The sequence below is a fragment of the Mizuhopecten yessoensis genome, unplaced genomic scaffold (assembly GCF_002113885.1).
Source record: "Mizuhopecten yessoensis strain PY_sf001 unplaced genomic scaffold, ASM211388v2 scaffold4535, whole genome shotgun sequence".
Classification (NCBI taxonomy): domain Eukaryota; kingdom Metazoa; phylum Mollusca; class Bivalvia; order Pectinida; family Pectinidae; genus Mizuhopecten; species Mizuhopecten yessoensis.
Genome location: NW_018405595.1, coordinates 999,650 through 1,013,317, shown reverse-complemented (window position 1 = coordinate 1,013,317; position 13,668 = coordinate 999,650). Strand labels below are relative to the sequence as shown.

At 37.9% G+C, this 13,668-nt stretch overlaps 2 protein-coding genes across 5 annotated transcripts in view; one reads left to right on the top strand and one right to left on the bottom strand.

Moving 5' to 3' along the window:
• LOC110449227 overlaps positions 1–13,668 on the top strand; it is a 60,671-nt gene that overhangs the window by 13,526 nt on the left and 33,477 nt on the right. The window lies entirely within an intron of this gene.
• Positions 1–13,668, bottom strand: part of LOC110449228 (testicular haploid expressed gene protein-like) — a 45,740-nt gene that overhangs the window by 5,467 nt on the left and 26,605 nt on the right. For all 4 annotated transcript variants that reach the window (XM_021495951.1, XM_021495955.1, XM_021495954.1 and 1 more), the window contains 3 exons: positions 12,012–12,074; positions 8,455–8,589; positions 3,090–3,227 (listed from right to left, as the gene is read on the bottom strand). In XM_021495951.1, coding sequence (XP_021351626.1) covers positions 3,090–3,227; positions 8,455–8,589; positions 12,012–12,074 — 336 coding nt within the window. The remainder of the gene's footprint in view (positions 1–3,089; positions 3,228–8,454; positions 8,590–12,011; positions 12,075–13,668) is intronic.

Below are 13,668 nucleotides of genomic sequence, written 5' to 3'. Positions count from 1 at the left end.
TCGATAGTCTGAGACGACGAGTGAAATCTACAGCTGGACTAGACAAAAAGTTTGTCGATAGTCTGAGTCGACGAGTGAAAACAACAGATGGACTAGACAATAAGGTTAGTCGATATTCTGAGTCGACGAGTGGAATCTACAGCTGGGCTAGACAATAAGGTTAGTCGATAGTCTTAGACGACGAGTGAAATCTACAGCTGGACTAGTGATTCTAAAACCATAGTCTGAGTCGACGAGTGAAATCTACGGCTGGACTAGACAATAAGGTTAGTCCATAGTCTGAGTCGACGAGTGAAATCTACGGCTGGACTAGACAATAAGGTTAGTCCATAGTCTGAGTCGACGAGTGAAATCTACGGCTGGACTAGACAATAAGGTTAGTCCATAGTCTGAGTCGACGAGTGAAATCTACGGCTGGACTAGACAATAAGGTTAGTCCATAGTCTGAGTCGACGAGTGAAATCTACGGCTGGACTAGACAATAAGGTTAGTCGATAGCCTGAGTCGACGAGTGAAATCTACAGCTGGACTGGACAATAAGGTTAGTCGATAGGCTGAGTCGACGAGTGAAATCTACAGCTAGACTAGACAATCAGGTTAGTCGATAGTCTGAGTCGACGAGGGAAATCTATAGCTGGACTAGACAATAAGGTTAGTCGATAGCCTGAGTCGACGAGTGAAATCTACAGCTAGACTAGACAATCAGGTTAGTCGATAGTCTGAGTCGACGAGGGAAATCTACAGCTGGACTAGACAATAAGGCTAGTCGATAGTCTGAGTCGACGAGTGACAGCTACAGCTGGGCTAGACAATAAGGTTAGTCGATAGTCTTAGACGACGAGTGAAATCTACAGCTGGACTAGCCAATAAGTTTGTCGATAGTCTGAGTCGACGAGTGAAATTTACAGCTGGGCTAGACAATAAGGTTAGTCGATAGTCTGTGACGACGAGTGAAATCTACAGCTGGACTAGCCAATAAGTTTGTCGATAGTCTGAGTCGACGAGTGAAAACAACAGATGGACTAGACAATAAGGTTAGTCGATATTCTGAGTCGACGAGTGGAATCTACAGCTGGGCTAGACAATAAGGTTAGTCGATAGTCTGAGCCGACGAGTGAAATCTCCAGCTGGACTAGACAATAAGGTTAGTCCATAGTCTGAGTCGACGAGTGAAATCTACAGCTGGACTAGTGATTCTAAAACCTGCTAGCCCGATTGACTAGTCCTAAATTGTTATTATCATGTTGAATAATACAGGGTTAATAGTATTTGCACATGGACTTGTAAAATAGGAAACTACTGGGCCAAAAAATTTATAATCTTGAAAACACATGTAATCAAAAACATTCTATGCTATAGGATATCTTTAATGTCATGTAAATTAAACTTAAACAAGTTTTTATACATCAACAGTTTACTGTAAATTCTTAAATTTGCACTATGCCAAAAGAGAGGATGATTTTTTTCATTCTTAAAATGTTTTTGACTTGTTTCATAAATCCTGTATGAAATAGAAAGTCATTCAAGATCCAGTTTGCAATTACAACAGGAAAGAGAGCAACGTCGCACTTCCACCGAAGATTGAACCCACTACTCGGAACTTTCCAGTCTGCCATTCTACCAGTTCAGCTAAAGGAAAGTTAAATGTAGTGCAAAGCTATAAGGCAAATGAAAAGTAGTGAACAATTAAAACCTGCCACATGATTAAAGAAAATTGAGTTATGTCAGACCTATCGTGCCCCTGTGACTGATATCAAACTGTGAATTCTGTGTTATTGACCCTGTGACTGTTATCAAACTGTGAATTCTGTGTTATTGATCCTGTGACTGTTATCAAGCTGTGAATTCTGTATTATTGACCCTGTGACTGATATCAAGCTGTGAATTCTGTGTTATTGACCCTGTGACTGCATATCAAACAGTGAATTCTGTGTTATTGTCCCTGTGACTGATATAAAGCTGTGAATTCTGTGTTATTGTCCCTGTGACTGATATCAAACTGAATTCTGTGTTATTAACCCTGTGACTGATATCAAACTGATTTCTATGTTATTGTCCCTGTGACTGATATCAAACTGAATTCTGTGTTATTAACCCTGTGACTGATATCAAACTGATTTCTATGTTATTGTCCCTGTGACTGATATCAAACTGAATTCTGTGTTATTAACCCTGTGACTGATATCAAACTGATTTCTATGTTATTGTCCCTGTGACTGATATCAAACTGAATTCTGTGTTATTAACCCTGTGACTGATATCAAACTGATTTCTATGTTATTGTCCCTGTGACTGATATCAAACTGAATTCTGTGTTATTAACCCTGTGACTGATATCAAACTGATTTCTATGTTATTGTCCCTGTGACTGATATCAAACTGAATTCTGTGTTATTAACCCTGTGACTGATATCAAACTGATTTCTATGTTATTGTCCCTGTGACTGATATCAAACTGAATTCTGTGTTATTAACCCTGTGACTGATATCAAACTGATTTCTATGTTATTGTCCCTGTGACTGATATCAAACTGAATTCTGTGTTATTAACCCTGTGACTGATATCAAACTGATTTCTATGTTATTGTCCCTGTGACTGATATCAAACTGAATTCTGTGTTATTAACCCTGTGACTGATATCAAACTGATTTCTATGTTATTGTCCCTGTGACTGATATCAAACTGAATTCTGTGTTATTAACCCTGTGACTGATATCAAACTGATTTCTATGTTATTGTCCCTGTGACTGATATCAAACTGAATTCTGTGTTATTAACCCTGTGACTGATATCAAACTGATTTCTATGTTATTGTCCCTGTGACTGATATCAAACTGAATTCTGTGTTATTAACCCTGTGACTGATATCAAACTGATTTCTATGTTATTGTCCCTGTGACTGATATCAAACTGAATTCTATGTTATTGACCATGTGACTGATATCAAACTGAATTCTGTGTTATTAACCCTGTGACTGATATCAAGCCATCAATTCTGTGTTATTAACCATGAGACTGATATCAAGCAGTGGATTCTGTGTTATTGACCATGAGACTAATATAAAGCTGTTTTAGTTAACGTTCTTACTTGATTTCTTGGTTGGTGAACTCCCTACTTGGCTGTTTGGGAGTGGACAGAACACTGACCCGCTCATTGGCTTCCTTCACATTAGACTTATTCTCCCATATCATCGACGGGCGACCACAACTGTAGTAGAATATTGGCCTGCAACACAGATGTAAAACATGTTAAAAAACATTTTATAGAAATGTTGCAACTTCTCAGAGATGTCTCTCGCCTACACTGCTCTTTAATTCTGTCCCCCTCCTGTGTCCTGGGACTCCATCGGTTCCTCTGTCCTTCTGTCAGAGTGTCATTATACCCCCTGCAACCAAGTTAGGAGGGGGGGGGGGGGGGGTGTTACTGGAATTGGCTTAATTGTCTGTCTGTCTGTAGAATTTTTTAATCCGGACAACTCTTTCTAAAGTAATGGACCGATTTCAACGGAACTTTCAAGATATGATAACTACCATCTGAAATTGTGCATCCAGGTATTGTTTTTTTCATTCTGACCTTTTTTTTACGAAGTTACGGCCCATTGTTGAAAAAATACTGAAACTTTTTGTCCGGACAACTCCTTCTAAAGTTATGGATCAATTTCAACAAAACTTTCCAGATATGATAAATACCCCCTTATGTTCTGCATCCAGGTATTTTATTTCCAACCCTTTTTTATGGAGTTATGGCCCTTTCTTGAAATATTTCTGTCCCAACAACTTTTCCTAATCTCCTTGGCTAATTTCATGGTTTTTTTTACAGATATGGTAACTGCCCCCTGACGTTGTGCATCCAAGTAGTACTTTTTCATTTCAACCCTTTTTTTAAAGGAGTTATGGCCCTTTGTTGAATAAACCTTTGTCTGACTTATAAACTACTGGGCCGATTTCAATGAAAGTTTACAGATATTGTAATTGCCCCCTGATGTCCTGCATCAGGCTAGTATTTATTTTATTTAGACCCTTTTTAAGGAGTTATGGCCCTTTGTTAAAATTCTTTGTCCTGACATCTTCTCCTTAACTAATAGGACAATTTTAGCAAAACTGGTTCGTCTGGGCTAACAAAATTTGGTATGTAAGTATATTTTGGCATGGGAAGGGAGTATAGGAAGTATGTCAGTGACCAGTATACTTAAATACGTGTACAGCTCAGTCAATAAAGAATCATTACTGGTGGGAGACTATGGATTGCTTTGCAATACTTTGTCTTTAAGTAAGCCTTTAGCTTACAGTTCTGGTTGATATAGCAACGGGGGGTATTAGTTAGCCTTTAGCTTACAGTTCTGGTTGATATAGCAGCGGGGGGTATTAGTTAGCCTTTGGCTTACAGTTCTAGGTTTGTCCAGGGCTCCCTACGATTGTCAAGTTATGTATTCGAGTACCTCTTGGGATGGCGGAGTGTCATGCAATAAAATCAGATCCAGTGCTTTCGTATGAATAGTGATGGCCCTTGTTCACTGAGATACTATGTGAAATATTTCTGTCACTTAAAATTGTCAAATTTTGTATGTGATTACCTCTTGGGATGACAATGTGTCACGTGTTGACATCTAGACGAATTCCCCACTTTATACATTGTAATGTACTGAGTTATGGCCGTTTGTTCATTTTGATGCTAAATTTTATCTGGAGTTGGGGAACGAACTAATGTACACTGGGAAATTTTTCGCTGTAGTTATACTATACCAAGTTTTAAATGCTGGCAGGTGCTTGATCCAAACCTTCAAGCCAAATGTGGCTGGTTCAGCTGGGAGATAAGTTTGTTTGGGAGTATGTCTGTGCAACAACCACAATCATACATTGTGACTGAGTCTTGATCATAATTAAAATATAAGGTGATCTGAAATACTTCACCATTGGGTAAGATTAATATACGTGACGTTTTCTTGGCTTGTCTGGAACAAACAAATTTAATTGGGTCCTTCCAAACAAGGCTGACAAAATGAAATCATTGATTTCGTATCATTTTGATACAGGTCTGGTGTGAAATGCAATTATGTTGGTTTGCATGTTTCTGAAGTAAAGGAAACATAGCTTCATGATCTGAGCCCAGTGAAGCAGCATACATGATGGAGCTAGGCTACACATTTTGTATCTGATTCATAAAAAAGTCTATAGCTCATTATTCATAAATGCTCAAACTCAAGTCTTGTGTGGAATTTCATTCTATTGTAACTCACCAAAATTGTGCTAAGGAATCAACAAATAAAATGTTAACGATATAAAAATAGAGTACATTTTAGATTTTAAAGAGTGCTTCCCTAAATACAATCACAGGTCTGAAAGCATGGTCCTGCTTCTAAAGGAACAGTGAAGAGTGCATCCTTTGATTTGTATTAAGATTTAACTATGGTGACTTCTATTTTGATCGTGTGAAGTCTTTCTATATGTTATTTGACCCAAAAAGCCCCATACCAGATTAGCACAAATCAGGTAACAATATTGTTAGCATTATTATACTATATACCACAGAATATTTGCTGCATTTGAAAAAGTACCCTCAGGGTAACATACATATTTATAATTCACTGTGACCAAGTTTAAATGGACTGACAAATTTATTCATTAGTTAAACTGTTCACCTTTGGGGCAACTTGATCCTGAATTTTAAATGTATTGCACTTAACAAAACGTACAATTTTTATCTCCATATAGGAAGTCAAAATAATGGTGCTTTTGTACATCTCCCTCCCCTGCAACGGACCCGCTTTAGCTCATTCACCCCTGAAGACACATTTGAACTCTTCCATTTCAAAGATTTGGAATAGTTCATTATGAAATTTCAGGGGTGAATGATCTCATGAGTTAAACAGTGATAATGACGCTTAACCTTTCAGTCATGGTAGAACAGAAATTTAACATCAGTGCTTGTTCAGCATTTTGATAATAAAACACCGGTTTATGTAGCACTTATAAATTGTGAATTTTACATACTGTAAATACATTATTTGAGTTGCATAAAAGCCAACACTTACAAAGTCTTGAACAAAATAGCAATTATTGGTTTATCTATTATACAGTAAACTATTTCAGAACTAGAGGGGTGTGAGCTCGAATATTGTGATGAGCTGCAGATTTTGGCTCATCAGTACCTTGTGAATGTTTTGCATTTTTGAGGGAAAATTTACGAATATATGCAGTAAACTTGGATAAAAAATCAATATCAAATCTTCATCTTTAATAATTGCATGTCTGTAAAATTTTATATGTTCCAGTACACCATCCTCCTACCCGCCACAGTCCACTTTATACGTACCTACAATTTTCTTTCTCTTGTAATCGTGGTGCGAGAAATTCCCATTTCTTATCTGTTGCAATGTACAGACTCTGGATGCCCTTTTGAGCTCTGTTTTTGCGTATGTTTTCGTATTTATCGTATTTATCATAAACACTGTAATCCTTTACCAACAGATCGTCATTCTCCTCCAGAAACACTTTACTTGTTACAACACGATTAGGTATAATGGGGATGGGGGGCGATTTTGGCGGAGTGCTTGGAGTCTTTGCGAGAGATGGGCTCGCTGTCTGGCCCCTTTCATCAATAACTGTAATTTTGACGTCTGTCTTCATCGCCTTAATCCTTCAAAACCTACTTTAAGTTCAAATTTAGGGGTTTTAACTGGTTTTTAACACAAAGTAGTTCTGATACATAGATTTTCCATTTCTGTGTAAAAAAAATGTAAACGATGAGATGACGCACATGTACAGGTTCGTTTTCCTATCCAAATGTGTACATGGCGTAGCCAACGATTAAAGTCTGATATTTAAATCCAGGAATTTGCTTCTAAGCCTTCGCACATCTCAAAACTGAATTTCCAGTCTAAATCCACCGATTCCCCTATTTTGTAGTCAAGAGTCCAATCTGGCTAGTCACGATGAAATGTGCAGATTTTGATCTAGGTACCTAAAGCTCTAACAGGAAGACAGGGTCGCGTTGTGAAGGAAGTGGTGTTACTTTATGTTATACCGTCAAACGTCACGCCGACTGTATATCGTACTAACGGGGGCCATAACATTCAAAACCGGATCAGCTTTTTTTCTAAATTCACAAATTTTGTATCAGTTTTTTACATAAATCACTTCTTTTCTTGAACGAAAAGAGATTGTATAGAAATATTACCATTGATTCAAGACAATAAACATTTATTTACTTAAAAAAAAAATCAAAAACATCTCATAGTGTTAAAATTCGTAAAGTTTTACACTCATAAAACTGACAATGCTTTGAACAGCTGACCCAATGCTGCGGATTAACCTGTACTGGGGCGAACGAGATTAACATTAGTGTAAGAAGGTATTACAACAATTACAGTATAATCTGATTTTGACTAAAATAAAAATTGAAATACGATAACCATTGTTAAGTATGTGAAATTGGTTTTTAACAGTATATGTATATAGACATTATATTACTATATGGGTGCTACACTGCCTTCGGGGGAATCCAGTAAAACGAGCAGGTTTAATAATCATATGTGTAAGTACATAATATAATGTAAAATTATTAAAATTTGGATGTGTATTGTAACCAGCTTATCTTAACACTCCATGATCAATGAGCGTGGCCAAGTACTGCACACTTACCGGTAATCAAATAAGAATAATTTGATAAATAGATTTTCTTTCTTTTTTAACAGTCATTATATTCACTTCATTTGAACAATACTTAATATCAATTTAGTATTTAATATTTGTATATTGTATTTTTTAAGAAAATCTTGAGTCAGAACAAACATTTCAATATAATGACAATATTACCGGTTATACATTGTTTGCCAGGTAAATGGTAAAACACTATTTATAACAGGTACATGGCATTGTATATATGAGATGCATTTATATAATCAGAAAGTTTTCTTTTTCTTGATTGGTGGAAATACACTTTGAAATAACTATATTAGCGTTGTTAATAAAAATACATGTACTGTTGAAATTTTCATTTAAATTTTACTACTGTAACTTTTTTAACCACATTATGTGCTTCATATTTTGAAAAATCAGGTTCTGTATTATTAATTGTTAGTGACAGAAACAGATAAAGATTTAAAATGAGATTAAAAGTGATAGAGAGTTATGTCTGTAAGGGACCTGAAAATGATTTTCTATCAGGACCACAAGCTACAATGAGATTCTGACCTGTTGAATAACTGCCCAATAGAACTCAAGTTATAGCCCTAATTGTCTCAGCCAATCAGAAGCCATGGTGGTATCAGCATGTAAGATTGGGAAAAAAGGTGGCTTCTTGAAATGAAATATTTTAAATCTTCTCAAATCTTTCATCTGAGAGAGGATTTATAGATCGGGAATCCATATACAGATCTTTGAAGCTCTACGAAAGTCTGTAATCCTGCGTTTGTAGGAATGATGGTAAGAAACACGATAAAGTTGTGTCTTACCTGCCCGCATGCATTCCTGTCTGGAAGTTTTTCTTTGGGGTGGACAGATTGATGACCCGTTCTGTTGGTGTGGCTTCCTTCGCCTCTGGCCTGATGGGCCATAGCATCTCCTGGGTCCCCCACATAACATTGGGGCTGAAAACAGAGAAAGATTATACTTCATAAATATGTCACTTTGTACTCCTGGGTCCCCATATAACATTGGGGCTGAGGACAGAGAAAGATTATACTTCATTAATATGTCACTTTGTACTCCTGGGTCCCCATATAACATTATGGCTGAGGACAGAGAAAGATTATACTTCATTAATATGTCACTTTGTACTCCTGGGTCCCCATATAACATTGGGGCTGAGGACAGAGAAAGATTATACGTCATTAATATGTCACTTTGTACTCCTGGGTCCCCATATAACATTATGGCTGAGGACAGAGAAAGATTATACTTCATTAATATGTCACTTTGTACTCCTGGGTCCCCATATAACATTGGGGCTGAGGACAGAGAAAGATTATACGTCATTAATATGTCACTTTGTACTCCTGGGTCCCCATATAACATTGGGGCTGAGGACAGAGAAAGATTATACGTCATTAATATGTCACTTTGTACTCCTGGGTCCCCATATAACATTGGGGCTGAGGACAGAGAAAGATTATACGTCATTAATATGTCACTTTGTACTCCTGGGTCCCCATATAACATTGGGGCTGAGGACAGAGAAAGATTATACGTCATTAATATGTCACTTTGTACTCCTGGGTCCCCATATAACATTGGGGCTGAGGACAGAGAAAGATTATACGTCATTAATATGTCACTTTGTACTCCTGGGTCCCCCATATAACATTGGGGCTGAGGACAGAGAAAGATTATACGTCATTAATGTCACTTTGTACTCCTGGGTCCCCCATATAACATTGGGGCTCAGGACAGAGAAAGATTATACGTCATTAATATGTCACTTTGTACTCCTGGGTCCCCCATATAACATTGGGGCTGAGGACAGAGAAAGATTATACTTCATTAATGTCACTTTGTACTCCTGGGTCCCCCATATAACATTGGGGCTCAGGACAGAGAAAGATTATACGTCATTAATATGTCACTTTGTACTCCTGGGTCCCCCATATAACATTGGGGCTGAGGACAGAGAAAGATTATACTTCATTAATATGTCACTTTGTACTCCTGGGTCCCCCATATAACATTGGGGCTGCATGAGGACAGAGAAAGATTATACGTCATTAATATGTCACTTTGTACTCCTGGGTCCCCATATAACATTGGGGCTCAGGACAGAGAAAGATTATACGTCATTAATGTCGCTTTGTACTCCTGGGTCCCCCATATAACATTGGGGCTCAGGACAGAAAGATTATACATCATTAATGTCACTTTGTACTCCTGGGTCCCCGACATGACATTGGTGCTGCATGAGGACAGAGAAAGATTATACGTCATTAATGTCGCTTTGTACTCCTGGGTCCCCCATATAACATTGGGGCTGAGGACAGAGAAAGATTATACGTCATTAATGTCGCTTTGTACTCCTGGGTCCCCCATATAGCATTGGGGCTGCATGAGGACAGAGAAAGAGTATACATCATTAATGTCACTTTGTACTCCTGGGTCCCCGACATGACATTGGGGCTGCATGAGGACAGAGAAAGATTATACTTCATTGATATGTCACTTTGTACTCCTGGGTCCCCCACATACATGTAACATTGGGGCTGAGGACAGAGAAAGATTATATTTCATTGATATGTCACTTTGTACACATCAGAGCTTCAATATAGAGGAGTTTTGGTTTTGGCTGGGGTAAGTGGGGTTCTTTGTAGATAATATTAAATGTACCATATTTATCCAGCAATAGGCGCATGCTTTGTAATAAGCCCTCCAATATATATAATGGTATTGCAGTTAGGAAGAAATACGAACAAAAGCTTTTTCATTGTCCTGTAATAAGCCCATCCCCCTACTTTCAGTCAGAGATTTTGTGTTGGCCCCCAGGGCTTATTGCAGGATAAATACGGTATATATACATACAGAGTACATTCAACATTGTTCAGTATGAACGGAGTTAATACTACATCACTAGGTCGACTATCTCGTCTCTACTGACATCAATGGAGATCGGCCATATTGGAAAGTGTCCAACTGGCAGACCAGTAACACTGAACATGAACGCTATATAGAGTTACTATCGAACTGGCCTTCACCGTGTCTGTCACCTAATCAAGCATATGATTCTCTCACAATTACTGTCCTAATTATCAAACAATCAATCAAATAGAACTACTAAAACCCTGTCAGCCGTGTCAAATGTGGTTGTTCATTAATTAGTTAATGAAATCTTAGACATAGCCACCTCCGCTCATTTCTCGTCATGTAGAATCAAGTAAGGATGATATTTATACCCATTCTCTCTCGCGCTTATATTTGAAAACTGAATGAACAAGTCTTCATGCTTTATTGTATATATAATGTTGATAGTCTGTCATATTGATAGTCTGTCATATGTATGTATTGCAATGTAGAAGTTCTACCCGAGAGTATAGCTAGAATTTAGGTCAGAACGAAGGTTTCAATCACCTATCCTTATCGAGTGCATGAGGAGCTAGAGCTCTGAATGAAATCTGATTCATCCAAGTTTGAGTTAGAGACATCAGATTGAGTTAAATAATAATAATAATAATATACAGCATTTATATATCGCCCTATATAATTTGTAAAATTACTCTAAGGCGCTTTACAAAATATGGATAATAGTAATGGTTATAATTGTGAAAACAAACAACAAAGGCTTGCAATCACTTGCATACATTTAACAAGCAATGTGCACATAATTGAACAAATAAAAGGGTGGTATTTACATGACGTCTTTGCAAAGATTCTAAAATGCAGACGTGAAGAGGTGAGTTTTTATGTCCCTCTTGAACTTGGCCAGGGTATTTGACTTCCTAATAGCAGATGGTAAGCTATTCCACAACGTAGCCGAAACCCTCCCAAAGCATCTGTTTCCGTAGGTCACAGTACGAGATTTTGGGACACACAACAAAGATTCTGACTCCGACCGCAGTGATCTTGACGGCTGATAGAGGGTAACAAGTTCCTGTAGGTACTGAGGAGCTGTTCCATTCAGTGCCTTGTATGTGCATGTACATGTATACCAGAATTTTGTACTGCGACCTGTATCATACAGGATAAAAGGGATAAAGCTCTTGTAATTGCCAGATTTTGGAAGGGATTATCATTCATCTAATTTTGAGCAAGTGTGACTCGACTTCCCAGTTAATGCAATGGGAATTTTGTCATAAAAATTTGGATTGAGTCTCAGCTGTATTTGTAAAAAAGGATTGGTCTCAAATTTTTGACAGGCATTTAATCTGTAGAAACAAGTATACGTACTGCTTGAATATGAATGTTTGATTTTAAAATCGTTGCTAGGTATTTTTCTAAGAGGGGAGGGGGATGCTGTATAATGCCTCCACAGAGTTTTGTGAGTGTGCACATTGGCAATTTCAGATAGTTTGACATAACTCGAACTTACCCAACATTTGTCCACCATTCTACTTTAGGCTCTTTTGGTCTGGATAGTTCTTGTAACCTCTCTCTGAAAATAGGAAATAAAGACATAAAGAAAGTCTAAACCTTGAACTTTCTACTGTACTGGCAGAAAGGCTGGTCTTCGAAGACAGGTTCTACTATATAGAGAGAAAGGATAGTATTAACCATAGTTGATTGGAAGGATCCATGGTGGGGAGGATTCAAAAATATACAAATGGAGGGCTGACCCCCCAGGGGGCGGAGGAGCATAGCCAAAAAGGGGTAATTTTGCCATATTGCTTCAAACGACTTCTTTTCTTGGACAAAGTGATACATATCAACCATATTTACTTTGGAGCATTCTTTGGTGATTGAAAATTCAAACTTGTACCAGTTGAAGGGCTGAGGGCCAGCAGGGCCATAAAGAATTTTCAACTTGGACATTATCAAGATTCCCACCCTATAACCATGCATACAGTTGCTGAGCATGATCCTGGGGGCTGGCCCTACCCTTAGCAACGTAATTCCTGAGCCATAACATCAATCGACGACTACAGTCATAATATAAGACTTGACTCTGGGGTCTGGCCCTTCCCCTAGGCCAGGACTTAATTTCTGGGCCATAACTTTGAAATGGTTGAGATTCCCACCCCATAACCATATATATTTGATAGGCATATAGAGATAAACACAGTCATACATTCGAATTGACACTAGGGTCTTGCCTTACCCCTAGGGACTTATTTTCTAGGTCATAACTTTGAAAGAGTTAAGATTCCCACCCCATAACAATATATACTTGTACCATTGCTTTTCATTAAGAGACAAACACAATCATGATGTTAGTATTGACCCTTAGGTCTGGCCCCACCCCTAGGGAATTAATTTTTGAGCCATAATTTTGAAATGATTGCTGGATATTAAGGTCCAGTTGAGCGATATATATCTTCCCTTTTTCATCTCCCTACTTTTCGACGGTAAATTTCTTAGTTCCCGTCTCCACATGACCTTAGCTGTAACCCCCGGTTACACATCGACATGTTTCACCGTTTTAGTGTTCTCTTGGGAAGAACATAATAATAATGATTCCAACAGAGGGTGTAGTATTTAAAAAGGGCAAAAATGCCCCTCCTTTAAAAATTTACAACTTGGGCCTCTTCTTGGGCAGCATGTTAAGCATCTCGGGCCTGTATTACAAAACGGCAAATTCATGGCAACAGGATTAAGGTCAAAACTTGTATTGACTATAGGTCTTTCTATAGGCATAATACATGTAGTTTGATTTCAAGCTTCATAGGTGTGTGTATCATGATATCATGTATGAAACTGAGTTCCCTACCTTAAAGGTCAAGAACATTCAGAGGGGATAAAACCCCTTTTTGAGCTCAGTGGTAGAGCATCTGACTATAGGAAGTCTGGGATCGCGGGTTTGATCCCCAGTGGAAGCACACTACTCTCTGTCCTGTTACACTTGTATCAAATACTGTAAGACCTGGATTATCAAATATGAAGCAACTGATGAGTATAGTTAACTGAATAGTCCCTGAGTCTACAAAATCAGACTCATACTGATTTTGTTACGAAATTCAAATATTGTGATCAATTAACATTTTCCCCTATCCTAGAATCGGACAGGTATCAGTTCAAATTAACATTTTCCC